The sequence below is a fragment of the Nyctereutes procyonoides genome, unplaced genomic scaffold (genome assembly GCF_905146905.1).
Source record: "Nyctereutes procyonoides isolate TBG_1078 unplaced genomic scaffold, NYPRO_anot_genome, whole genome shotgun sequence".
Classification (NCBI taxonomy): Eukaryota; Metazoa; Chordata; class Mammalia; order Carnivora; family Canidae; genus Nyctereutes; species Nyctereutes procyonoides.
In genome coordinates, this window is record NW_026575140.1 from 78,160,645 (window position 1) to 78,186,832 (window position 26,188).

General features: G+C 40.8%; 1 protein-coding gene across 1 annotated transcript in view; it reads left to right on the plus strand.

Moving 5' to 3' along the window:
* Positions 1-5,235: 5,235 nt before the first annotated feature.
* The window catches only part of JHY (junctional cadherin complex regulator), a 59,448-nt gene continuing 38,495 nt past the window's right edge, over positions 5,236-26,188 (plus strand). The window contains exons 1-3 of the mRNA XM_055304857.1: positions 5,236-5,275; positions 7,828-8,261; positions 21,560-22,079. Of these exons, the coding sequence (XP_055160832.1) occupies positions 7,924-8,261; positions 21,560-22,079 (858 nt within the window). The 5' untranslated portion in view covers positions 5,236-5,275; positions 7,828-7,923. The remainder of the gene's footprint in view (positions 5,276-7,827; positions 8,262-21,559; positions 22,080-26,188) is intronic.

The window sequence follows — 26,188 nt, forward strand, 5'->3', positions numbered from 1 at the left end:
AAAACCAAATAGATATTTCTTATTATATCACAACATCACAGCTACTTATTGCAGCACCATCTATAATAACTCAAGTATATATCAGTAGGGAACTGATCTGGCACACAGGGGAGTATTATACAACCATGCAAAGAAATGATAAGATAGTTCACTGTATATGTCTCTCGAGTCATCTCCAGGATATACTATTGAATGAAAAAAGAACAAAGTACAGGAGAGAGTATGTATATTCCTTTAATCTGAGAAAGAGGTTAGTTAGAAATATATACATATTGGATTATATTTTTTAAATATAACTAATCTAAAAACTAACAAAAATCATCACTATATATGAGCTAAGAGGCGATTGAGTGAAGGGATGGGGATAGAAATTAGACTTCTCGGGCAGCCCGGGTGGCTCAGCGGTTTAGCACCGCCTTCAGCCCAGGGCCTGATCCTGGAGACCTGGGATCGAGTCCCACCTCGGGCTCCCTGCATGGAGCCTGCTTCTCCCTCTGCCTGTGTCTCTGCCTCTCTCTCTGTGCGTTGTCTCTCATGAATAAATAAATAAAATCTTTTAAAAAAATTAGACTTCTCTAAATGTCCCTGGCTTTATAGTTTTGACTTGGGAACTCTGTGACTTACATAATCATTTTAAAAATTTAGGCAAAATTAAAAATTAATTTGGTAGGAAAGTATAATGCTTCAACCACTTGGGAAAAAGAACTTGGCAGTTCCTCAAAAAGTGAAACAGAGTTACCATAGGATCTAGAAATCCCACTCTTAGGTATGTATATACTCAAGAGAACTAAAAATATATATCCACACCAAACTTATGCATGAAATGTGCATAGCAGCATTATTCATAATAGTGAAAAGGTAGAAACAATACAAGTGTCCATCAGCTGGTGAGTGGATAAATGTGATATATTCATACAGTGGAATATTATTTGGCAATAAAAAGGAATGAAATCCTGACACATACGACAACATGCATGAACCTTGAAATCATGCAAAGTGAGAGAGGCCAGACACACACATGTACATACACACACATACACACATACCACATATTGCCTTATTCCATTTATATGAAATGTCCAGGATATGCAAATCTATAAAGACAAAAAGTAGATTCATGGTTGTCACTGGCCGAGGGATCAGGGGAATGAGGGGTGACTGCTAATGGGCGTGGGTTTGGGGGGGACAAACGTTCTGGAATTAGATAGTTGTGATGGTTGCGAAACTAGTGAATCATGTATTTTTAAAGGGTGAATTGTGTGTTGTATGAATTATATCTCTAAGCTATTATTTTAAAAAATCACTCTGTAGAACTTACTTGAATCCTAATTCAAACCTACACACTCTGAAAGGATACTTGAAAGACGATTTAAGTCTGAAACTGACTCAGTACTAAATATTAAAGAGTCATTAGTTTTATGGTAAATGTGATTATTCTATGGCAGTTATTTCAAAATTACCCCTTACAGATACCTTACTGATGAAATCATAGGACAGCTGAAATTTGCCTTTAAATAATTTTGGGAGTCAAGCACAGTGTGTTTACAAACAAGACTGCTCACATGTTGGCCTTTATTGAAGCCAGGAGAGGGCTACCTGTATATTCACTATACATTTCTCTCTACCGTTGCATATGTTTTTAAATGCCCACAATAAAAATGTTTTAAAATTATTTTTAAGAAAGAAAACCCCCAAAAACAAAGGCAAGAAAAAAGGCAGTCATCAACGATTTGTTGCTCAATATTCATAAGAGCCACCCTGTAGGATCATCTCATTCCAAAAGCCTCTGATTCTAGTCAGGCAAAAGCCCCCTCTTCCCCCCTGGTCTCCCCCAGGACTCGACTCCATTTTCTGGAACAGGGTTAGCATTACTTGTACTTCTGTCTGTTGAACTGCACTGTCTATATAAACATATATTTATTATGACTTCAGTCCTCTAAAATTATTCTCCATTAGTCACTCTAAATAAATGATAGGGGTGCAGGGATAAATGAGAGTTTGTCCCTTGAAATTTTAAACATTTTAATATGGGGGGGATCTTTGTAAAATATATTCGATGATTTTTTTTACCTGTCTACTCACATTTATTAAACTGATCTACTGTGTATGAATTTTTAAAAATTAATCACTATGGAAATGAATTGTGCTCGTTGTCATACCCCGATTCCCTCACAGGGTTTTCAGCTAGAGGGTTGCCTGTTGCCTACAGCAAGTAGGCTTTGAATTTAGCTGGGGTATGCATAGCTTATGATTCAGCAATTTCACTTGTGGGTATCTATCCCCCCAACTTATGTGCACCCAAAATGGAAATAACTGAAATGTCCATCAAGAGTAGAGTGGTTAATTAAAATGTGCTATTCCGTACCCTGGCCTGCTATACAATAGTGACAATGAATGAAATACAGCAGCAACTGCAAGCTGCTTTGCTTTTCTGAACATCTCTTATTTTTGTGATACTTCTATCTCTCCACTTGCTGGCAGTAGCTCACCTCTCGGTCCTCGGGTCGTCTTTTCTTACCCTCTTCTAACTTGCTTCTAACTTAACATATACGTCAAGGAACCAGACAATTAAACCTGCTAGAGTAACACACAGGATAACGGCACTTCAAAACTACTCCTGAAAATTTCAGCTTCTATCTGTTAATAGGAATTTTTTAAAATTCTTGAGTATATCCTGGGCTTAAGTGATAAATTCTCTAATCATCCTAGTTATGTGTCAAAAAAGAGCATATTTCTACTACCAGGCCTAAGAGGGCTACACTTACCTACCCTCTGTTCAAGGGCTAAATTATAAGGGCATTGTGGTTTTTCAACATTTACTGAGCATCTCTCTCTCTCTCTCTCTTTTTTAAGATTTTATTTATTTATTCATGAAAGTCACACACACACACACACACACAGAGAGAGAGAGAGAGAGAGAGGGGGGCAGAGACACAGGCAGAGGGATCACGCCCTGGGCTGAAGGTGGTGCTAAACCACTGAGCCACTCACTGAGCATCTCTTAAGTGGCACGCACAATGCTAGTCCTTGCTGTCCCGGAGCTTATCACATAGTAAGAAGATGACAGAATTTATACAAGTAATTCATAAGTAATACAATATGACACATGTGCATGTGTCACGATGGAAGCAGTTCCTTGCATATTTTGGGGCCACAAACCGAGGGCTATTAGTCTAGCACAGGCTTTGTCAAACCCAGAATCATTAACATCTTGGACTGAGTGGGCTTTTGGCTGTGAAGGCTGTCCTGCTCATTTGCAGGATGTTTGGCAGCATCCTGGCTTCTACCCAGTAGATGCTGGTAGCCCTCCCCTAAGTCATGACAATAGAAAACATCTCCAGACACTGTCAACATCTTCTGGTAGACAACACTGCCCTCGGTGCAGAATGGTCATGGTCCGAGAGTCAGGAGGATGGTGGTGGTGGGATTATCAGAAATTCTTCCTGTAGGAGATGAAGCTCTGTGAGGTGGTGGAGAGGGGTTCAGCACAGTCCTGCATTACTAACCTCTTGCAGGTTTAGTGCTGGGGTTTTGTTTTGTTTTATTATTCATTTTTCTCGCTCTTCTTGTGTTTTGGTTAGGGTCAGGTTGACAGCTTCTTCTGAACAGATAATGTGTGCAAAAGCACCTTGCAAACCTGGGTAGTGTTACTCATATGTAAATTATCATTACAACCCTAACTGTGGATAAAAAAAAATGTACTTTATGGCTTTGCTTTGTGCTGTTCTTCACGATTCCTTTTAATTGTATTTATTCATTCACGAGAGATGCATAGAGAGAGGCAGAGACACACGCAGAGGGAGAAGCAGGCTCCCTGCAGGGAGCCGGATGCGGGACTCAATCCCAGGGCCCTGGGATCACACCCTGAACCAAAGGCAGATGCTCCACCTTGACATTTTTTTAATAAAGATTTTATTTATTTACTCATGAGAGGCAGAGAGAGAAAGAGAGGCAGAGACACAGGCAGAGGGAGAAGCAGGCTCCATGCAGGGAGCCCGACGTGGGACTTGATCCCAGGTCTCCAGGATCGCCCTGGACCAAAGGTGGTGCTAAACCGCTGAGCCACCCGGGCTGCCCCCTCCTTAACATTTTAAAGATCCCCTCTGTGTTGTTGCTATATTTCATTCACTGTCACTCTTGTATAGTAGGCCAGGGTATGGAATAGCACATTTTAATTAACCGTTCTACTGTTGATGGACATTTCAGTTATCTCCATTTTGGGTGCATATAAGTTGGGGGGATAGATACCTACAAGTGAAATTGCTGAATCATAAGCTATGCATACCCCAGCTAAATTCAAACTATTTGCCAAAGTGCCTGCACCACATAACATTCCCATCTGTAGCCTATGAGGGTTCTTCACCCTGCATCCTCTCCAAACCCCAGCCCTGTCAGATATCTTAAATCCTGCTCATCTGATGAGCATGGATAAAGAGATATCCACCATGGTTTTAATTTGCTTTCTTCTGATTATTAATAAGTTAATCTTTTCAATCAACCACAAATATTGGTCAGCCTTTTGTATTTCGTTTTTAATATTCCTGTCCAAGTCACTTAATCATCCTTTCACTAGATTTTCTTTCTTGATTTGCAGTTCTCCGCCTATCCTAGCAGTATTTGTCGCAAACATCTCCATCTATATAAGTGACTCGTCTTTCCTTGCCTTCCAACCTTGGGAGGTCAGGGGGGCCCTATGGCAGCCTGGCTCAGAGCTCGCCCGCCTTGAACGCGGGCATTACAATAGGTTCCACCCCCCTCCGCCCGACTGGTGACGTCACCGCGTCGGTCCCGCCCCCGGACAGCCCTTCCCCAGGCTGGCCCCGCCTCCTGAGGCAGCCCCGCCCCCAGACAGCCCATCCCCTGGGCTGGCCCCGCCTCCTGAGGCGGCCCCGCCCCCAGACAGCCCATCCCCTGGGGCTGGCCCCGCCTCCTGAGGCTGCTCTTCCCCTGGGCTGGCCCCGCCTCCTTAGGCGGCCTCGCCCCCAGACAGCCCATCCCCTGGGCTGGCCCCGCCTCCTGAGGCTGCTCTTCCCCTGGGCTGGCCCCGCCTCCTTGGGCAGCCCCGCCCCCAAACAGCCCATCCCCTGGGCTGGCCCCGCCCCCGAGCTGGCCCCGCCCCCTGCGCGGAGCCCCCGGGCGGGCTCTGTTGGCCACGTCTCCAGGGCAGCACCTGCGAGCCAGCGGGCGGGGCGGCGGGGGGAGGCCGGGCGGTGGCGGCGGCGGCGCGGGAGGATGCGGGCTGCAGGGGTCGCGGTCGCGGAGGAGCACTGGGCAGGTGACAGGCGGTTGCCTCCTGAACGAGGGTGCGCGCGCCGGGAGGGAAATGGGGAGGAGTGGGACTGGGTGGGGACAGCAGGAAACCTCCGGAGAGAACTGGACCAGGACCAGGAGAACCCCAAGGAGCCGGCGCCCGACAGCATTTGGGGCCCCGGCGGGAACGGGGGCCGGGGAGAGGCAGGGACGAGGGCCCAGGGGCCCGCACCTGGACAGGCTTTGGTGCCCAGACTCCCAGAGCAGCCCTGACTTCTGTTGATTAAGACCTGCCCGGGGCACCAGACCCCCACCCCCACCCCCTCCACCTGTCCCTTCTTTGACCTTAAAACGCCTTTGCTACCTGGTCTTGTCCATCAGGAAAAAAAAAATGGCAAAGAGAAAATAAACCGACCGCCCCTTATGGGCAGCTTCCGGGCAGTAACAGGGCAACTTTTTCTCTGCCCTTCACCTTGGCCAGAGCAAGCAGGGCTCCTTCTCACCTACAGAAGGAAATTCGTTCCTCCTCCGGGTACAGAGGACAGGACCCAGGGTCTGGAGGGGAGCCCGAGGGAACCGGCCGCGTCTCAGTGCCTGGATACCATTGGCGACATCCCAGTCAGCCTTGTTTTCTTTTGTAACGAGATTGCCAGCCTCTCTGGGTCAGAAACTTCAGTGAAAAACAACCGTGCCACTAGGGAGCCACATTTATTACACTTAAAATGCCTCCTTGCTGATTTATTCAAGATACCAGCTTTTCCTTCATTAATCTCATTCCTCTATACGATTAGGGCTCCACCAAAGCCCCAGCTTTGCTAGTGTTTGGCTTTGTTCTCTCGGCACTATTCCAGATTTCATTAATTACAGCAAAATTATCTTCTTCTATGGACTTTTTTTTTTTAATGCGTTAACTCTAAGAAACCTTAGTCTATCTCACTTAAGCACCATTGAGGGGACTGAATGATTTCATGAGCAATCCCAAATTGGAATAGAATGATTATTTTAAGCTTTTTCTTTAACATCCCAAGTACAGTCCCTAAAAGGCAAGAGTTAATCTACTTGTTACTAAAATAAGGGTGCATCATGTATCCTTAAAATGAGATGATACAGCAAAGCAGTCTGTACAGTTAATATATTACTTATAGTTACAACACTTGCTTGGGGAATTTTGAATTAAAAAGAAAACCACTTCACATATATATATATATTTTTAAGATTTTATTTATTTATTTATTCATGAGAGATACAGAGAGAGAAGCAGAGACACAGGCAGAGGGAGAAGCAGGCTCCATGCAGGAGCCCGATGTGGGACTCGATCCCGGGACTCCAGGATCCGGGATCAGGCCCTGGGTGGAAGGCGCCGCTAAGCCACCCAGGGATCCCCACATATATTTAAATCTGAATGCCACCTTTTGTCTGTTTTGCTATGGTACTTTAAGACATCATTAGCAGTGCTACGAATAGGAATAAGTTTGTGTTATTTAATTAAAGCTAGCTTTGCCAAAAGAATAAGAACAAGCCCTTAGAAAATGTTATAGGAATCTCTGATGGTCAACGTTTCTGTTGTCTGACCTACAGAAAAAAAAATTGCATAAAGGCCAGTGAGATAGAAGACTGAGCAAAATAGAAATGCTACAGAGAGATGAAAGGAGGCCCAATCCAAAATCCTCTCCTTTCAAACTGATACAAACTTAGAGTACCCTTCCCATAAACCATCTCCTGGGTCTTTATGACAGCCCTCTGAGACAGGGAAGGCTCACTTGGGATCACACACTTAAGCGAGTTGAAGGGACCCTAGCTGTTACTCAGGCCAATCTCTCACCCATCCAACATTCTCCAGGACAACATCCCTTTCAGGTAGGTAGATATCCAGTCTCTGCTATGAACCACTAAGTGGCACAAATCACAAAGTGTCCAAATCTTATGTTAAAAGGCTTTAATCATTGTTCTTTTTTTAAATATATATACTGAGCTGAGGTTGATCTCTGTGTGAGGTCCACCAAAAGTACACATTCCTGCCAAGTAGCCACTGAGGAACCACAATTATCTTCTAAAAGATGAAACCAGCTAATGTAGATCTAGGAATAGCCTCCCTCTTTACAGTTCCAACTATGGAAGCTACTCTCTTCCCATCTCCATCCTTTACTTTTCAAAAGGTTGACCCTGAACTTGTTTTTCTCTATCCATAAATACTCCTGAACAGGCATATTTATATTGGTGCCCTGGGTATCTGAAATAATGCCATAGAAGTACTGTCCATAATTAACCATTTAGCTTTGTCCAGGCTTGTCTGTAATAGGCCCTTGGAAGGTTAAAAAAAAAAAAAAAGAATCCAGCCATTTGATTTCCACAATAAAGCTATATTTGATTATCAGGCTGTTTATGAACTCCACATCAGATGTGCTTCTGTAAAGAGAAAAACACAATAGTTTTTCCAATAGACCTTCCTCATACAAAAGGGTCCATACAAAAGGCTGCTGCAGATAATGTAACAGGGTTCTGCTCACTTAAGTGTTTGATTAACATTGAAATTAGAATTCAGTAGTCACAAAGTACATAAATAATTTTTTTTTTTAGGTAATGCTTTTGTGAACCACAACTTTGAATATTCAAGCCAACTGCTCCTAGCATCGAGGATATTTGAATTCACATTTGTATTTGTGTTTTTTCAAGATGAGTCATAGTAAATTAATTCCCAAGCTCTCAATTAAATCTCCTGTTCATCATGCCAACTTAAAGGTCCAGTCCAGAGAGCCACCTTTTAAGAAGGACTTACATCTGATTTCAAAAGATTCTTTGGAATCTGATTCAGGAAGCTTCACTCAAGAGAGTAAGTCCCAGTCTGAACTTGAAGACCAAATCCAGGACAACAGTATGGAGCCAGACAGCTTGGAGGAAGAAAGCCCTCAACAGGAAAGCCTGAGTGAGACAGAAGAGGAAACAAGCAGAAAAGTAGCTCAGAAGAATGGCAAGGAGAACGTCCGTACCCAGAACAATGGCATAGACAACAGGTAAGGAATTGGCTTGTGTAAGATAACAGTGTGATCATCACTGGTAGATCGCAAGGCCATGGTAATGAATACCTTATAATGTGTGTGTGAGAGATCCCAAGCAACTAAGGATGGCTGGAAGCCAGGCTTTTTGCCATGTTTTTAAATAAAAAGATATGCAAAAAACAAGGATAGGTATTAATAAGGGTGTATGTACTCCTTCTGGTCTTTATTTCCTGTCCATATTCCAAGTGTCTCTACTGCTATGACTTGCCTTGGGGAAATCCCAGAAAGCCTGCCATAGAAGAGTGCCATGACTTGGAATCAGGGAGTGTTGATTTGGTCCAGGCACTGCTGTTTAGTGTATAATTTGGAATAAGTCACTTAACCCTTTGGTGGCTCACTTGTGTCACCTGTTAAATTGATCTGGCCTATCTCCCAGGACTGTTATTAATGTCAATAATACACTCTGGGAGTATAATCCTACTGTACTACCTCCTGGGGCTTATATTATTATTTCTAATAATCAGTATTTATGAGGTGTTGACATTATGCCGTGAGCTACCAAAGAATATAAGAGAATATAAATTAATGCATTACTCCATTTTAGTGAAAATACTAATTATATGACACAGTGTGGAAGAAGTTAAAAGCCATTGATTAGAAAGACGTTTCCGTGTGGTGACAAAGTGCGTAGTCTGGAGTAGACCATCTGGGTTCAAGCTGTGTGAGTTGGCCAAGTCCACTTAATCTCTCTGTATCTCAATTCTGACATCACTAAAATAGGATAATAACAGTTACTTCACAGAGTTTTGAGGCTAAAATAAATTAATATATACACAATGTATGTAGGGTGGTGACTAGCTCTTTATAAGTTATAGATGTGTTAGGGTTTTATTTTTTTTTGTGTGTGTGTGTGTGTGTTAGGTTTTTTTTAAGATTTACTTATTCATGAGAGACACACAGAGAGGGGCAGAGACACAAGCAGAGGAAGAAGCAGGCTCCCTGTGGGTGGCCTGACGCAGAACTTGATCCCAGGAGCCTAAGATCACACCCTGAGCCAAAGGCAGATGCTCAACCACTGAGCCACCCCGGTGACCCGGTGTGTTAGGTTTTTCTAATGGGTAAAATATAAGGGAAGTTTGTTAAAAGGCCTAGAACCAAGTTCTAGGCAGGCAGGGTTTGGGAGAGATGGTAAAATTTGGAAACAAGAATCGAATTAGAGTAAAAGTGTGACATGTTCAAGCCCCACTTGGTGGCAGAGGATTTGTTCCAAGCATAGGTTAAGAGGACAGTGTAGGGGACTGATTATAGGGGCCATCATGAGTGCAACCAGTGCACAACCCAGATAGGGTATTGAACATAGTACCCTACAACATGTCCCAGCAAGGCGGTCATAGCAAGAGCACCTGCCAGAGCCAGAATTAGACCCCAGTCCCAATCTTTTTCTTCCTTTCTGCTTTCTCTCCTTGTTTCTTTCACTGCAAATATTATTGGGCAGAATCAAGCTCATTTGCTTCTTAGGGATCTCAAAGTACAGGGCAAGTGGTAATCGCCATGACCAAGGTGCAGCCATAGCACTGGGGGAGGAAGAGAGGCTCAGGGAAGCATCAGCCAGACAGCCATCCCTGCAAGGCCTGGGCTGGGTGCAGCAGATTCTTGGGGGGTCCTGCAAGAGGCAGCCGAGTTTAGGGAAGATTATCCTGCAAACCAGTGCATTCTGAATTAGAGGGTAAACTCACAATGGACAAAGAAACTACCAGATGGTAGTCATAATTAAAACAATGACAATAATGTCTCTCTTTAAAGGCCCATCTATAATTTCATTTAATTCTTCATTGTCATCCCTGCCAGAAAAATGCTATTCTCATTTTACAGATATGAGAAATGAGGGGAACAGAGATCAAGCAACCTGTTGAACGGCATAGTGCTGGTGGAGGATATCTGTGGTTTTGATGTTGATGTTGGTTTAAATTACAACCAAATTCTAACCTAAAGAAAAATACAGAGGGGCGCCTGAGTGGCTCACCCAGTTAAAGGTCTGCCTTCAGCTCAGGTCATGATCTCAGGATCCTGGGATTGAGCCCAGAGTGGGGTTCCTTGCTCAGCGGGGAGTCTGCTTCTCCCTCTGCCCCATCCCCCTGTTCATGCTTGCTCTCTCTCTCTCAAATAAATAAAATCTTAAAAAGTACAGAGAAGGGATCCCTGGGTGGTGCAGTGGTTTAGCGCCTGCCTTTGGCCCAGGGCATGATCCTGGAGACCCGCGATCGAATCCCACGTCGGGCTCCCGGTGCATGGAGCCTGCTTCTCCCTCTGCCTATGTCTCTGCCTCTCTCTCTCTCTCTCTGTGTGTGTGACTATCATAAATAAATAAAAATTTAAAAAAAAGTACAGAGAAAAATACCATATAACCCTTATTGCCATATTTGTTTCAGATACATATTTTTCATTTATTTATTTTAGAGAGAGTGCACATGAGTGCGAGGAGCGGGGGGCGGGAGAGAGAGAGAGAATCTCAAGCAGACTCTATGCTTAGTGCAGAGCCTGAAGTGGAGCTTGATCCCATGACCCTGAGATCATGACCTGAGCCAAAACCAAGAGTTGGATGCTCAAACGACTATACCATCCAGGCGCCCCTCAGATATATATTTTTTAAAGACATAAAACATTACAGATAAAATTTCCATGTTCCTCTTCTCAAACCCATTCCCCTTCATCTGCCTCCTCAGAGATAACCAGTTTGTACACTTACGTTGGTGTATATCCTTCTTAGGAATCTTTTATTAATTCGCTGCATAGGTAATTTATTGTTAATGGGGCAGGGAAGGGAGAGAGAAAATGAGAATACGAATTGATAGGGCTTGTTGACAGATTGGATATAGCAGCTAAAGGAAGAAGAGAAGCCAAATGTTATTTTAAGGTTCTCATAACTCCAGCTAGCATTTACATTATCATGAGCCCGTCTCTGCACTAAATACTTTATGTGCATTATCTCATTTAATCTGTATGGCAGCCCTGTGAGGAGACACTATAATGGTCCCTATTTTAAAGGCTAAACATGAGGCTTAGAGGAGTTATATGTACACCCATTTATTAAGCCAAGTGAGTGGTGGAGCAGAAAACTCAGGCAGTCGGACTCTATGCTTTAAGCCATGTTTTTATCATAACTCTGATATAAGAGAGTCACAGTCTCCTAGGTAATAAATGGTAGTAGTTTTATTGCTTTCCACCTCCCCCCTCACCCCCCGAAACAAAGGCATAGGAAAAATGTTTTGCAGTAGATAGGCATTTTTGTCTGTAGTTTCACAGTGGAGAAACCAAAGCAAGAGTCCATTAAGGCGCCTCATTTCCCCAAAGTTGAGTTTTTCACTCTTTGAGTCCAGGGCTCAGGGAGCAGACTATCCCTGGCGCTTTACCCAAGGACAATGTAAATGCCACTCAATATATTTCAAAATAAAGAAAAATACTTATAGAAACCAAAACTATGGTTAGGGCCTTCATCTTCTGATTCAGAGATCCATAAACCTTGCTGTTTTCCTTAGACTTATTTGCCTTAGAAATCATTAATGACAGACTATCATCCTCAGGGTTAGAATGGCTTTTAGGTCTAGTAATTATTTGGCAGTGTAGTGCTTGAGATATCGAACATGAAGATGACCAATTCTCCACTACAAAGGAAAACAGAACCAAAGCATTTAGCCAAATAATGCCTCAAAAATATTATTCAGGTTATTGGCCTCTTTCACCTACGTCTTGGCAACCTTTCCTACGTGCATTGTTACTTGGCTCTGAGTAGTTTATTAGCCATGAAACAGACAAATCGATCTCAGACTCTCAAAATGAAATTCAAGTAGGCTTTCATTTTTGTAAGGTAGACGGCATTCTGGGAATTGTAGTTCAAAAAAATTAGTCAAAGCCTTGCCTTAAAACCATGGAAAATCTCTCTCTTCTTGCTGTTGTAAGCAACGATTTTAAAAGCTGCCTGACAAATCACTTGAGCCTTACTCTTCTGTTTTGATGTTACTAGAACCTCCTCAAAGCAATTACTCTCTTGTAGCTCACCAAAGTCAAGCCATAGTTCAATGTATATAGATTAGAGAAAACCTTTTACTTAATGGAAATTGGAGCAGCATTGACTACAGTGAATGAATCAAGAGTGGAGAGAGGATCTCCACGTGATAATCCTTAAACCCCACTCCACAACTAGCCTTAGGACACTCGGCGCTGGCAAAGAAAGAGATCAATGTAATTCCTCAAGCATTAGAAATAACCTCTTCAGTCCTAGGCCTCTGAAACCTTATATGTCTAAAAAAAAAAATCAGAGGGCAGTGGTACAGTACCTAGGATATGTGTTTAATAAGAATACTTAAATGTAATTAGCTACCATTTGTAGAACTATTTGCTTTATATGTACTATCTTATTTATCCTTTCAAGAGCCTCTTATGCATTATTATCCCTATTTTTTGAAGATAAGGAACCGAGGCTCTGACATTTGTGTAGGTGTATGTAGTTACTAAGTGGCAGAGCCAGATACTGAACTGAATGAATGCTCCCCTAACCAAAGCCTGAGCCTCTAATTATAAGTCATCTAGCTAGGATGATCAAGGTTGATCTAATAAAGGATTCCAGTTTACCATCTAGAAAAAATTAAGGCTATAAAAATTTTGATATGGACTAAACTGAGGCCAAAGTAAATATTCATGGAAAATTATGACTTTTTAGTAAAGTAATAAACATTTTTAAAGGATACTGTGCCTTCGGAATAAACCAACATCAATCTTATCTTGCTTTGGGAAGCAGTGTCATGGTAGCCTATATTCCCCAGTACCTCTCCTGGGAAAGAGAGAGGTTTTCATTCATTAAGGTCTGTAGATGGCTTTTGTATCATCTGGGAATGATAGCCTTCACCAAAGATTCCTATTCTAATAAACCACCTTGTGCCAGAAATTATGGGGCAGGAAACAGATACAATGAGGAATTCTTCAATGGTAATGCTCAGAACGGTCTAAAAGAAGGGGACTCAATAATAATAATCTGCATTTTTATTGTGTTGTAGTACAGGATTTTCCTCCCAAATGCTTCTGTAAATATTAGTTCTGATGAGTAATACAAGAATCAGGTGAAGGGCTCAAATAGCAGCACTGAAAAACCAAAATAGCTAAGGGATAAAGACAGCCTTCAAAACTCGACATTTTCATTTCCCTTCAAATTTCACATTGTTTTGTAGAACACATTGGAAATAGGAAGCTGAGGGCAGATTTTCTGTTACAGGTGTTGGATTTTTTTTTTTCTGCACTGGTTAGAAGAGTAAAGATGACACCTGAGGGCATGTTGAACATTCTAAGTATTACTAAGAACACTGTGAGAGCTTCCAGGAGCCCCTATTCATCCCTGTTGGTATCTAAAAACATTCATCCATGTTGATCTTTATGGACTCTATTAAATATTCAATTTAGGGCCATTGGTCAACCAACCACTTAATATATGTTATACCCTGATTGTCAGGCTTTCACATAGTATTTTGGGGGTAGGTACTAACATTTTAGTTATTCATTTTTGATCCTGTGGGAATGGATATTATCAGAGAGGTGACTTTTTGTCGGAGGCATTAGTCATTTCTATTTTTATGTTCATCCATTTGCTCACAAACTCTGCTGTAGTTAAACCCTGGTGCACTTCTCAGGGCAGGCATGGTGCCATCACAACAGATGAGCAGTCAGAGACGGAAGTCAAGTGTGTGCGTGGGCATAGATTGTGTCTATTAAAGGCAGAGTCCCCCGCCAGAAATGCTAAAGCCATGGTGCCCTGGGGTTTAATGCCCTCAGAGACAACCACTAGTTCCTTTCTAGCTTATTTCAAAATTGGGATGCTTACTGTGTTAAATTAGTAAATAAAGAGTGAGTTCAAAAACCTCACAAAGTACAATTAAACTTACATCTCCTACAATCCTGTGAGTTTATCAAGACAATGAAGAGGATTGTAACTAAATTATTAAAGGACTAGTTTAATTCAAGACCTTAACTGTATTCATTTATTTCTACTCCCTGGCAAGTGTGAAAATGTAGAAAGCTTTAAATATTATACATTTTTTCATATACTGAATTTAAAATGAATTCTTTTTCCAATTCTTATATGCCATTGCTGAGTTTTGCATGACAGATGCAATCCAATTAATAAGACTATGGATTCTTAGAGCTGCAGGGCTCCTAAAGTACAGTCTATTCCCCTTTATTGTCCAAAGGAGGAACCCAAGGCCTAGAGTGGTGAAGAGATTCACCGAAGCACACACAGCTTGGCAAAATCTGGACTGGGACCCACATTTCAAGACCTGTCCTTCTACTGCTTTTCTCATGACATCACAGCTACCTTGCAATTACAATGCTGTCAATATCTGACTTTTTAAGATTTTATTTATTTATTTGAGAGAGAGAGAGCGTGCGCAAGCATAAGCAAAGGAGAGGAGCAAGGCAGAGGGAGAAGCAAGCTCCCCGCTGAGCAAGGAACCCATTCCTGGCCTTGATCCCAGAACTCCAGGATCATGACCTGAGCTGAAGACAGACAGTTAACTGCCTGAGCCACCTAAGTGACCAATATCTGGCATTTAAAAGACAGGAAATTCTATGGGGCACCTAGGTGGTTCAGTCAGTTAAGCATCCAACTCTTGATTGCAGCTCAGGTCATGGTCTCAGGGTCCTGAGATTGAGACCCACATGGATTCTGCACTCAGTATGGAATCTGCTTGAGATTCTCCTCCACCCCACTCATCCACCTTCACTTGTGCATGTGCTCTCTCTAAAAATAAGTAAACAAACAAATAAATAAATAATTGACAGGAAATTCTAAAGAAAGTATAAACACTAGAAATTTTATAAATCCAAGTCTCCTTAGCCACCATTTCTGGAGAGTGAAAAAAAACATCCAAGATCTCCATGGAAAATTCCTGGTGTAAGTGTCGTAGACTCGCACTGAATATGAGGAATTTTGTTTCTATATACTGGGTCAAACATCATTTCCCTTATGAAGATGTAGGCTTTGTTGCACATAAGTAAGGTAACTAGAATGTTACAATTATAAACATACGTTCTTTGGATCATTTCCATTCAACTCACAGACTGTCCTTGAATCAAGGCTGTACTTATAAGAACATGGGGCAAATATCTGGTTATTTTGCAGCCATAAATCTGTTGTCAAAGACAAAGAAGGGACTCTGGGTTGGAATTATCCAAATTATATAATTGCTATAAATAAAATTCACGAGGTAACAATCAAGTCCCTTCTCTTGAGTGGGTTTCTGTAGACAGTCTTTGGCGTTCAGTTCATTAAAGCAATTTTTTTCCTATTAAAATGTTTAATTTTTTAGCTGGATGCCTACGTTAAATGAAATTTCCTGCATCATAAACAACCTCTTAAAGTGCATCAGTGTATTTATGGGACCATTTTATTTCACACTTGCAAAAGTGATTTTTTTAATCCTTTGGATTTATTTCATTTGATTTACTTAAAAGCCATTGATAAAAAGATTAAGATGAGCCTAGAATTCAGAAATCCTTGGAAGTAATTGTCAGTTTTATAGTTCCTTAAAGAAGCATTAAAAACTTTACACTTAAACAAAAATTGAATTTGCTGTTCATATGCATAAAAGGTTTAATGGCATATAAATTGGGAATAATTGTTCTGTTTAAAAGGATTAAATTAAACCTAAATCAATAATAACATGTGCAGTTTCAATTTAACTGCCTACTTAAAATAAAGTGGCAAATAAATAACTGCTAAATGATTAATAGCAGTGCTTTTATTCACCTCCTCAACAGACAAAATGGCCAGTTATTGAATATTTTATTATGAGTGCAAAGGATGTTAATTGTACTAGAAACATGCTCTAATTTTAGTAATTTTTTGATTGAATGCTATACTAAATATGAGGCTCTTCATTAAATGGAGATTTTATTTTGTTTGAAGTTGAGTACAGTAAGTACTCAAATATGGTCCATTAAAGCCCGCAAATATCATGGCGTATGCATATGAGACCACCCTCCCCTTTCTCTCTGCATCCATGTCTTATCGAGGCATCTGAAGAGGAGACCTGGCATCTGTTGTCTGAACAGTAACAAAAGAGTTGTGTATGTATTGTCTGTGTAACCTTTCTATCACATGGGGAGGGAAAGAAGTGCATGTTTTGTGTGCAGATGATTACTGATGAAGGAGCACTTCACACTCATTTTGTTTCAGTGTGTTGACCTGGACCACGAAACCTAATTGAGCTTCTTAGCACACAAGCTCAGTACAATGGGGTCCTTCAGTATCATGTTCTATTTCAACCATTAGATTAGTTTCTGTGAAGTATTACAGCGTCCCATGCCCGTGATTTTGCAAAACATAACCTCACATTTGTTTCAATATAGAGTTTCCATCTAGAAAGGGGATGGAGGGGATACTCTGAGATGGTCATTGCAGGTGTAAATAGTGCAGTGTAATTAAAGCTCTTAGAAGAGCCCCATTTTCAGATTCAGATCTCCTCTGTATACATTATTAGAGTTTCTCTTCACACGATTGGTTCAAAAACATTTTTCTCAGCCAAAGCAATTCATTTTTTCCAATCTGTTCCAACACCCTTTGTATTTTCTAGGTTGCACTTAAAACACCAGTCTTTCTGCCATGTGTGATATACTTCTAGAGGCATTTAAGAACAGTAATTTGTTGAGGCCAGAAATTACAGTTCTTTCTGAAGATCTAAAGTAATTTAATTCTCCCTGTTTTATCTTCCTCCTCATCCTTTCACCAGGTTCTTAAAATATTTCATCACGTGGCTGAAATTTCTTAGTCCCATTTCCGAAACCGCAGTTCAAACAGATTGTCCACAGGTGCCTAAGTCATGGTAATAAAAACTGGAGTTTTGAAGATCAGTGTTACTTCTTTCAGGCCACTAAGATGCCACTTAGCGCATCACAAGACAACTTTGTGCCCTAGAAATAACTTAAGCCCTAGGGAGAAAAGAATCCCTTGAGATCCATCGTCAGGAAGCACAATGCATGACAACGTTATGTCATGGTGACCGAATGTAACACATGGCAAGCAAAGAACGGTGACAGAGGCTTTCATAGCCAGCCTTCACTGGATCCGTACTCTGTGTCAAGGACACAATTCATTGTAAGCATTCATATGTATTAGGTCACTTAATCCTCTCAAGAGCACTGTGAGATAGGTACTGTGATCCTCATTTTATTGATGAGGAAGTGAGGGCACAGAGAAGTTAAACGACTTGCATATGCTCACACAGGAACTGGTGGCACCAGGGGTTGAGTTCAGACAGTCTGATTCCTTGTCCCGAGACACTCTGCTGTACCATTTCTCAGAACCAAAAGACACCATATCGTTATTCAGGAAGGAGAGCCCCCCAGAGATTCCGTATAACTGAGGGAGGTCTGCAGTCATGATTAGACATTATGCCATTTTCAGCAGGTGCTGGTTAAATGTGATGACCACTGTGAGTGCCAGTTTTCTGCAGTGTAACTGAAGACACAGAATCAGGGAAACCATCTCCTTCAATCCTTGAAGATTCCCTTTTTTAAAAATAAGATTTATATATTTATTTGAGAAGGGAAGGGGAGAGCAGAGGAAGAGGGAGAGGGAAACTCAAGCAGACTCTGTGCTGAGCGTAGAGCCCAACACAGGACTTCATCTCACGACCCTGAGATCATGACCTGAGCTGATACTAAGAATCAGACGTTCAACTGACTGTGCCAGCCAGGCAACCCTGAAGACTACCTGTTTTTTAAAATAATAAGCATTCTTCAGCCTATTGATTCTTTTGTGGGTTTATCATAGGATCATAGAATAGAACTAAAATGGACTATGAAATATCAACTAGCAATTGAATCTAGAAGTAAGAGGTTAACATAGTTTCAGTGATAAGCTTATGCCCCCTATTTTAAAAACCCTAGTGCTGCATTTCTTTATATATCTCATTTATTACTTGATTATGAGAGTTGGTGCATAAAGCCTATTTCCTTTCTAGCAGGTAAGGTCCACTAGCCTGCTTCTGTTTTGCTCGCTATGCTTCAATGCCCAGGACCCGGGCTGCTGCTCAGCACATATTTGTTGACTGGCCAACTAATTCACTGACTCACAGACAGGCCTTGCCCATGACCACCTATGGGAGTAGCTGCATGAAACAGGCCAGCTCAGTGGACAGGAGTCAGGGCTGACTGCCAGGGTTTATGTCCTGACTCCACCACTGGTTAGCTCGGTGACCTTGGGAAAGTTGCATAAGCTCTCTAAGCTCCAGTTTCCTCATCTATTAAATAGGGATAATAATTCCTTCTTAGGGCTCTTCTAAGGAAAACACTGGAGATTCACTGTCAGCATTGCCTAATTGGCATGCAGAATATGTGCTGTCTCCCCAATCGGCACTCCACATCCCAGCCACCCCCCAAGTAGCAGATCAGTGATCCCCAATGGGATGCTCACTTTCAAAGGCTGCCAACCTCTGCTTTAAGGCATACAAAGAAGGCTAGTTATTCTAAAACTTTACCAAAAAAAAAAAAAAATCCAAGCAAACAAAAACACCTCCATAGATAATCCCCTCCCCAGATTCATCACTTGGGCTCTTCAGAAGTATTTATGTCTCACTAATATCTCTGTTCTCTAATTAAATTATTTTTGCTCAAAGCCAGACTCTCAAGTGAACTTAGATAAGCCAAGTTCCTTTGCAGAGTTTACAAAGCCTTTCAAGATCTCACACCTGTTTCACCCTGCGCCCTCCTCAATCTTCCTTCCATCTGTACAGAATCTGTTCTTTGAAAGCACCACATTCTGTTTTACAAGCTCTTCCCTCAGCCTGGCATACACTCCCTGTCCTCTGTAGCCATAGGTCTCAGCTAAACCATCACTTCCTTCACAATGCTACCCTCTAACCTCCAGAGATGGGATTGGAGGTCCCTCGTGAGTCTCGGTCACCCATGCTCCTCATCAGGACACTCATCACTCCCATAGGAAATTGCTTGTTTTCTTGTCTGTATTCCCCACCAGGCCATGAGCCCATCACTGTTTCCCCTGGCTCAGTACCGGCTCAGTACACACTCAGCAGAATCACTGAGTGAGCTAGTGAATGAGAGAAGCTACATTCTGTGAAACAGAGCAAATGAAGGACAGGACCGTTGAATTTACTTTTTTCCTTTCAGTGTGTATTGGATACAGGGAAATAGCATCTTTCTTTATTTAAAGAACATATCATGCTTTTATTTGCTTGAAGATCTAATCAAGGTACCCCTCAATCTGTTCTCCCCCACCGCCCCCCCCAACAATCACAGTTGATCTTTACATTTGACTCATTATAAGATGAACCCTGAAGTCATTTGCTAATTTGGTCCAATGAAAGAAGCTTTTCTGCATGTTTAGATTCTAATTTGCTACTATTGGGTTTTCAAAAATCAGTATCTGATGCTACATTTGTGTTGACCTGAGTGATTTTAGAGGCTCACTTACTTAAAAAATGCTCATTAACTCCTCTGTCCGTAGCACAGGGTAGAGCACTAGGGCAGAGGTTAGGGAAGTGTGTAGGTTAGGAAGTGTCAGTGCCTGCCACCCAGAGGCAAAGTTACCATGGTGAAAGGTGAAATAAGCACAAATACAGAATATTAATTAAGACACACTGTCTCATTTCAATGTTTATGCAATCCTGAGAAGTAAACAGAATCTTACTTATCCCTCCTTACAGACAACAGAAACTGGCGCACAGAAGGCATGATTTCATGTACCGATTAGGAAAGGACAAACCCAGAAACTGAGCCCAGATCTGTCCAGTCCCAAGTCCAGATTGTGCCCTATTGGACCACTCCATGTCCCCATAACATGCTCAGTGAGACCCATAGAGCCAAGTGAAAGGCAAGGCCAAACATAGTGTGAGTTCATGAGCCAAGACAGCACACAGGGAGAAACCTCCTCCTCCTCAAAGCCCCAGAGACCAATAACCCTGTGGTGCTTAGGGAGTGGGGCGAGTGGTATAGTTTGATGTCTAGCTTCCCAACGAATGTGCACAATCTTCATTCCGGCATTTTGCTGGAAGAGAATTATCATTTTTCTTCCCTCAGTGCAGAAAGAAGCACAGCCTACTCCAGGAAGCTCTCCATCTTAATACGTGAACTAAAAATTCAAAATGACAGTTTAGTAAGGCATGGGAGTTTTGTCTTTCCACTCTCATTTTTGCCTTACATCAAATCAAAAGAAATCTTGGTCCACATTAAGGGAAGTAAATTAGCAGTAGGGGCACCATTAGTTTGTTTACCCAGCATAAAATTATGTCCTCTGTAAACAGGAATATCAAGTAGCATAAAAAGCCTAGGTGATTTACATTTTCTTTTTGATTAGAGGATTGCATCTACTATACTCAAGGAAGGAAAATCTCTCCCATTTAGCTTTTGAAGATCAAAGGGGCCATTAAATATGCCATATTACCAGCATTTTTTTTTCCTTTTCTTTCTTTCTTTCTTTTTTTTTTTTTTTTTTTTTTTTTTTTGGTTAAGACCAAGAGGTGCTTTACAGATTGAGATTGTCATGAGGAAAAGGGAAGACTTTATTTGGGGTCATAGGCACTGATTGTGGGCTAGCCCATGTCCCTTTGGTAGGACCATATGTTTAACCTTTTGCTGAAATAGGGCTGTCCTACAGCTTAGAGCACACGCTGACCTGTGTACTGTCTTATGTGCCTCAATCCAACAAAACAAACGAATATGAACTAAGAGCTTTCCAAGTGAGAAACCATCTGATTCTAAAGATTGGGGATCTTTCTACAGCACACATGATAAAATCTACAAAGACACAATGCAAAGCAAAATCACTTAGAAGGAGGATGAACCTAGGTAGGCATTCCACTGGGATAAATCTTGCTTTCCCTCACAGGAGGAGCAGACCAAGAAACGTATTACCCAGGCAATAATGGCATTTTCTTCCTAGATAAGCAGCCAGATGTGTATGTCACCAACCAAAACCTGCAGTTTTTTCACTAGCTGAAGTCCTTAAGGTGTGCATAAGTAATAGCATCCCTTGAACCACTGTGATTCACAGCTTGTGTTTTTCAGCTGTTTTCTGGCATTTATAAATTATTCCCCATTTTTACTTCCTAATTTAACAAACTCAGAGAGTTAAGAACTTATGCCCTTATGTATACTGTGTAAGCCTAATTTGAACCTCAGATATACCTTCAACACCTAGGTAGTAAAAGGAACATTGTAGAGAGAGATTCAAGTAAGATAATCAACTAAATATAACAAGTAAATTCATTTTGATTAAGGACCTGACATTCCCTTTCTGCTTTGGGCAGCCAACGACCACTAGAAGACAAATATTCAGACCTCCGATATGACCCAAACTGGAAGAGTAAGAAAGAAGAGGGGAAGTTGCTGACTATGGATGCATTGCCAGAGTCTGTAAACAGCTCTCCCGAAAATCTGACTTTGGATCCATTGTACCCTTCCAAGGAAACGTCAATGGAACTCTCAGAGGAAAAAGGGGAACCCAAGAGTAGCCCACAGAGTGCTGCCTCCTTACTTGGCAGTGAATTTTTAAGCCCAAACTATGAGCGTGGTGCCCATCACAGCCAGCCATTTTCGGAGCTGAGCGACAGTGATCTGGGGGAGAAGTCAAGCAACCTCTCTCGGTACCTGAAGAGTTCAAGTTCCCATAATGAGGTTTTCCTGCCAGGATCACGTGGCCCTCGGCGAAGGAAGTCCAAACAATATTTCGTGGAAAAAAACAAGCTGACTTTGGGATTACCTACTCCTAAAACCGACTCTTATCTTCAACTTCACAATAGAAGAAGGGGGGAAATTCTCCCAGAACAGGTATGTAAATGCTACTTAATAATCTCTTCCATGCACTAGACTGGAATTTGCCTTTATTTGAAATGGCTGGAGATCACTTCCGTTGAGATGGTGATGTCATTGTAACCATGTGGCTGAGTAAAACAAATGTCCTATATCTCACTCTTTGAAGAATCAGAGGAATTATTCCATTTTTTTTAAAGATTTTATTTATTTATTCATGAGAGACACACACACAGAGAGAGGCAGAGACATAGGCAGAGGGAGAAGTGATATGGGACTCGATCCCAGGACCCTGGGATCATGCCCTGAGCTGAAGGCAGATGCTCAACCACTGAGCCACCCAGGTTACCCTATTCAACTAATTCTTAAGAGCAAAATCAAAGCCATCAATGTCTTGCAATGCTATAATTCAATTATTATATCCAATATATTTTCATTCATGGGGTAAACGGGTGACGGGCACTAAGGATGACACATGATGAGCACAGGGTGTTATACTATATGAATTTATATTATATTTATATTGAATTTAAATATTTTTTAAAATTAAAAAATTCAAGGAACCATAGAATTTTTTAGAAATTTATACTCCACTAAATAAAATATAGGACTGAAGGTTTGATTCTGTGTTAAGAATTGCTTTGTTTCCAGTACAGCAGTGGCTTTCAACTCTATTAAAAGTCCCAATACATTGGAGGGGAGATGACACACTCATGTCAGTAACAGCAACACACACAAGTGATTCTCAACTTAAATATTATAAACATTTGGGGTGGTAGCAGGCGGGTGGCAGGCTACAACATGTAGTTGTTTTGTTTTGTTAATTATCCAGGTGATTCTATTACCTTTCCAACCACAATTGATAATCACTACATCACCCTTTATTTTGAGCAAATGATATCATTAAACTTTAGTCATTCCATCTATGGAATGAGAACAATAAATGCCCTCTTTTTTTCATCTCATCATTTCAAGAGTAAGGTCTATCCCTGGTGATGGATTCAAAATCCGCTGGAGCCAGTAACCTTAGTTCTATTTCATGGGCACTCGTAAAGCTCTTATCAGCACACCTCCTAGTGGACATGTCCATGGGCATAAAAAAAGAATGCTAGATCAGTATATCCACCATCCTTCTTAGAGAAACAGCTTGAAATTCATTATTTACTAATATGAGGTCATTTTTTAATATGAAGGAAAGGTTATTACATTAACGGGGATGCCTTTTGACCTATTCCAAATTCAAATTGGTATTATTTAAAATGCCCTAACCTGTCCTATCCTGTAAGTATTTTTTGATAAAACAGGAAAGAGGAAGTAGATGAACATTTGTGATTTGCTCTTAATTCAGAAACTCCCTTTATAAAGGATTATGGTCACACCCTTGCTTTTGTAACTAATAATAAAACAGAGGAATGGATGTAGTATATTCAGCTAAATTACCAAAACAGACACTTAGCTGAATGCAAACAAAATTTTCAACATTTGGGGCCCAATTTTAGATGTTAACACACTTTTCATAAAATATTTGAAATTTTGAATTTTGCTTGGTTGCCCCTTTAAAGATATAAATTCAGCACAGTCCAATATCTGTGAAAAATGTTTATAGCCAGTAATTTCTCCTAGACTAGAACAATATTTTTCATTTATTTGCAAATGTGTTCCCCAAAAAAGCCAGTCTAGAAGGAGAGGCAAATAGTGAAGCCAAAGGAAATTTTAATTTCTAATAAAAGTGAAAATAGCTTTATTCTAAACTCTTTAATTGCTGATTTCTTAATTACTAATTTTTCTTAGTAGTTATAACTTCATTTACAAACAATATTGGTGTGAGTGGACTGTCAGTGACTCCACAGCATAATTTTTGGTTATGCCAGCGAGAAAACTTTAAAGCATTTTTGGCTTGCTCAATCTGTAGGCTCATAAATTAGTCTTTGAAGTGGCCATTGACCTTGTCTACCACTCTCTCCAGGTTCAAACGTCTAAGAGCTGGTTGCTAATTACATTCAAAATTGTTTCTTCACCATTGCCCAACATACATTTCCTTCATCTTATTCCTGTTCTTTTAAAGATAAAAGTTAGTTTGACCTAACAATGATAGGATATGTGTAACTGTTTCATTGAATTATAATCAATAGCCTAGAACAATGTGTTCAAGTCATTATTTATATATGAAGTATGTGCAAGTCTTTCTGTCAGTACAGATTGGAGGTTTCCTTACGGGCAAGAACTATGCTTTGTACCTATTTTTAATTTTCATAGTAACTAGCCTAACATATACTGTAAAGTCTCAAGAAATATATGAGGAATGAAAAATAGACCTCTTCCATCAACTCCAAACTTATTCTCTTTACTATAAATTTTATATGAGGGGGAAATGGTCTTTCTAAAGCAGTGGTTTGAAATCCTGAGAAACTATATTAGATTCACCTGAGAAACTAATTTTAAAAAGTGATTCTTGGCATCACCTAGACCAATGGGCATTTCTGGGTAAGACCCTGAGTGCCAGTATTTTTCTTTTAAAGATTTTCAACTGATTCTAATGTGAAGCCAGGTTTAAGAAGCAGTGTTCCAGACCAGAGCAGTGATTCTATTCTCATCCTTAGCTTCACAATGGAATCATCTGGAAAATTAAAAGAAAACTGATTCCTTGGCCTGAAACCCTGAATTTCTGATTTAACTCATCTGGGATACACTGTCAGCATGGGGATTTTTCAAAGCTCTCCAAGTTATTCAAATGCTTAGCCAAGAATGAGAACCACTACTTTATATCAGGGATTCTCAAACATTGGTGTGCATCAGAATCAACTGGAGGGCTTGTTAAAAACAGATTGCTCAACCAAACCTAATGGTTTCTGATTCAGTAGGCATAAGGTGGGACCCAAGAATCTGAACTTTCTATATGGTTCTGGCTGGTGCCACTTCTGCTGTTGGGCCCACTGATAACCCCTGATTTTTTTCCCCTCAAACTTTATGACACTTATGAACCACCCCAGAATCTCATTAAAATACAAATTTTGATCCAGTAGGTCTCAGGTAAGACTCAAGAGTGTACATTTCTTTTTTAAACATGTTTAAAATATTTATTTTAGATAGTGAGAGAGAGCCCGAGCAGGGGGAGAGGGAGAAGAAGACTCCCCACTGAGCAGGGACCCCAACATGGGGCTCGATCCCAGGACCCTGGTATCATGACCTGAGCTGAAAGCGCAGACACTTAACTGACTGAGCCACCCAGGTGCCCTAAGCTGTGCATTTCTAATAAGCTCCCAGGTGATGTCAAGGCTGCTGGTTCATGGACCACACATAAAGCACATACAGGGTTTTTCAGAAACCCAAGTCACAGTTGTGTAAGTCAGTATCCATAGAGTATTGATGTCTCAATGGCTGATGGATTATTCTGCTGGTTTGGGAGCAGGAGCTAAGAATTGAGGGTGGCAGGTTTCGAAGGTATTGTTTAACATTAAGCAGCATCTATCTGGAAGGTTTTCATGTTTAAAAGTCTATTTTCTCCTCTTAATTTCATTGAAAGAGATGACCAATGTTTTGTAACTGAAATTTTGAAAGGATAAATGACATCTATTGCCAAATGAATGACTCAATGTCAATTACCATTACACAGCCAAGAAAATCAGCTTTTTAATATATCATTTTAACACAAGTATTTATGCCCAGGGTCTTAAGTATTGTCTTTGGGAATATTTGGGAAGTATATCTAAGAAGTTTACAACATTCCAAGAAAATGTCAACTTTTTTAAAAAATAAAACTCAAAAAGCTGAATAAATTCAGATAAAAAATAAGAGCAGGAATAATAAAGCAAGCTCTGGACACTAAGAATCATGAGAGAATCTGGCACTACTATGTAGTGTATTATAAAGCCTCAATAAGTAAATATTAAGATAATATTTAATGCACATATAGACAGAAAAATGGAACAACAGGGTAGAAAGTCTAGAAATAGAGTCAAATTACATGTGGGAATATAGGATATGATACAATGATTTGATAAAGCAGTATCTCAAATCACTGAGGAAATAAATGATGGGTTGTTCAATAAAACTGGGTAGCCATCTGGAATAAAATGAAGTCAGATCCATACCTCATATCATACAAGTTCCAGTTGGATCAAATATTT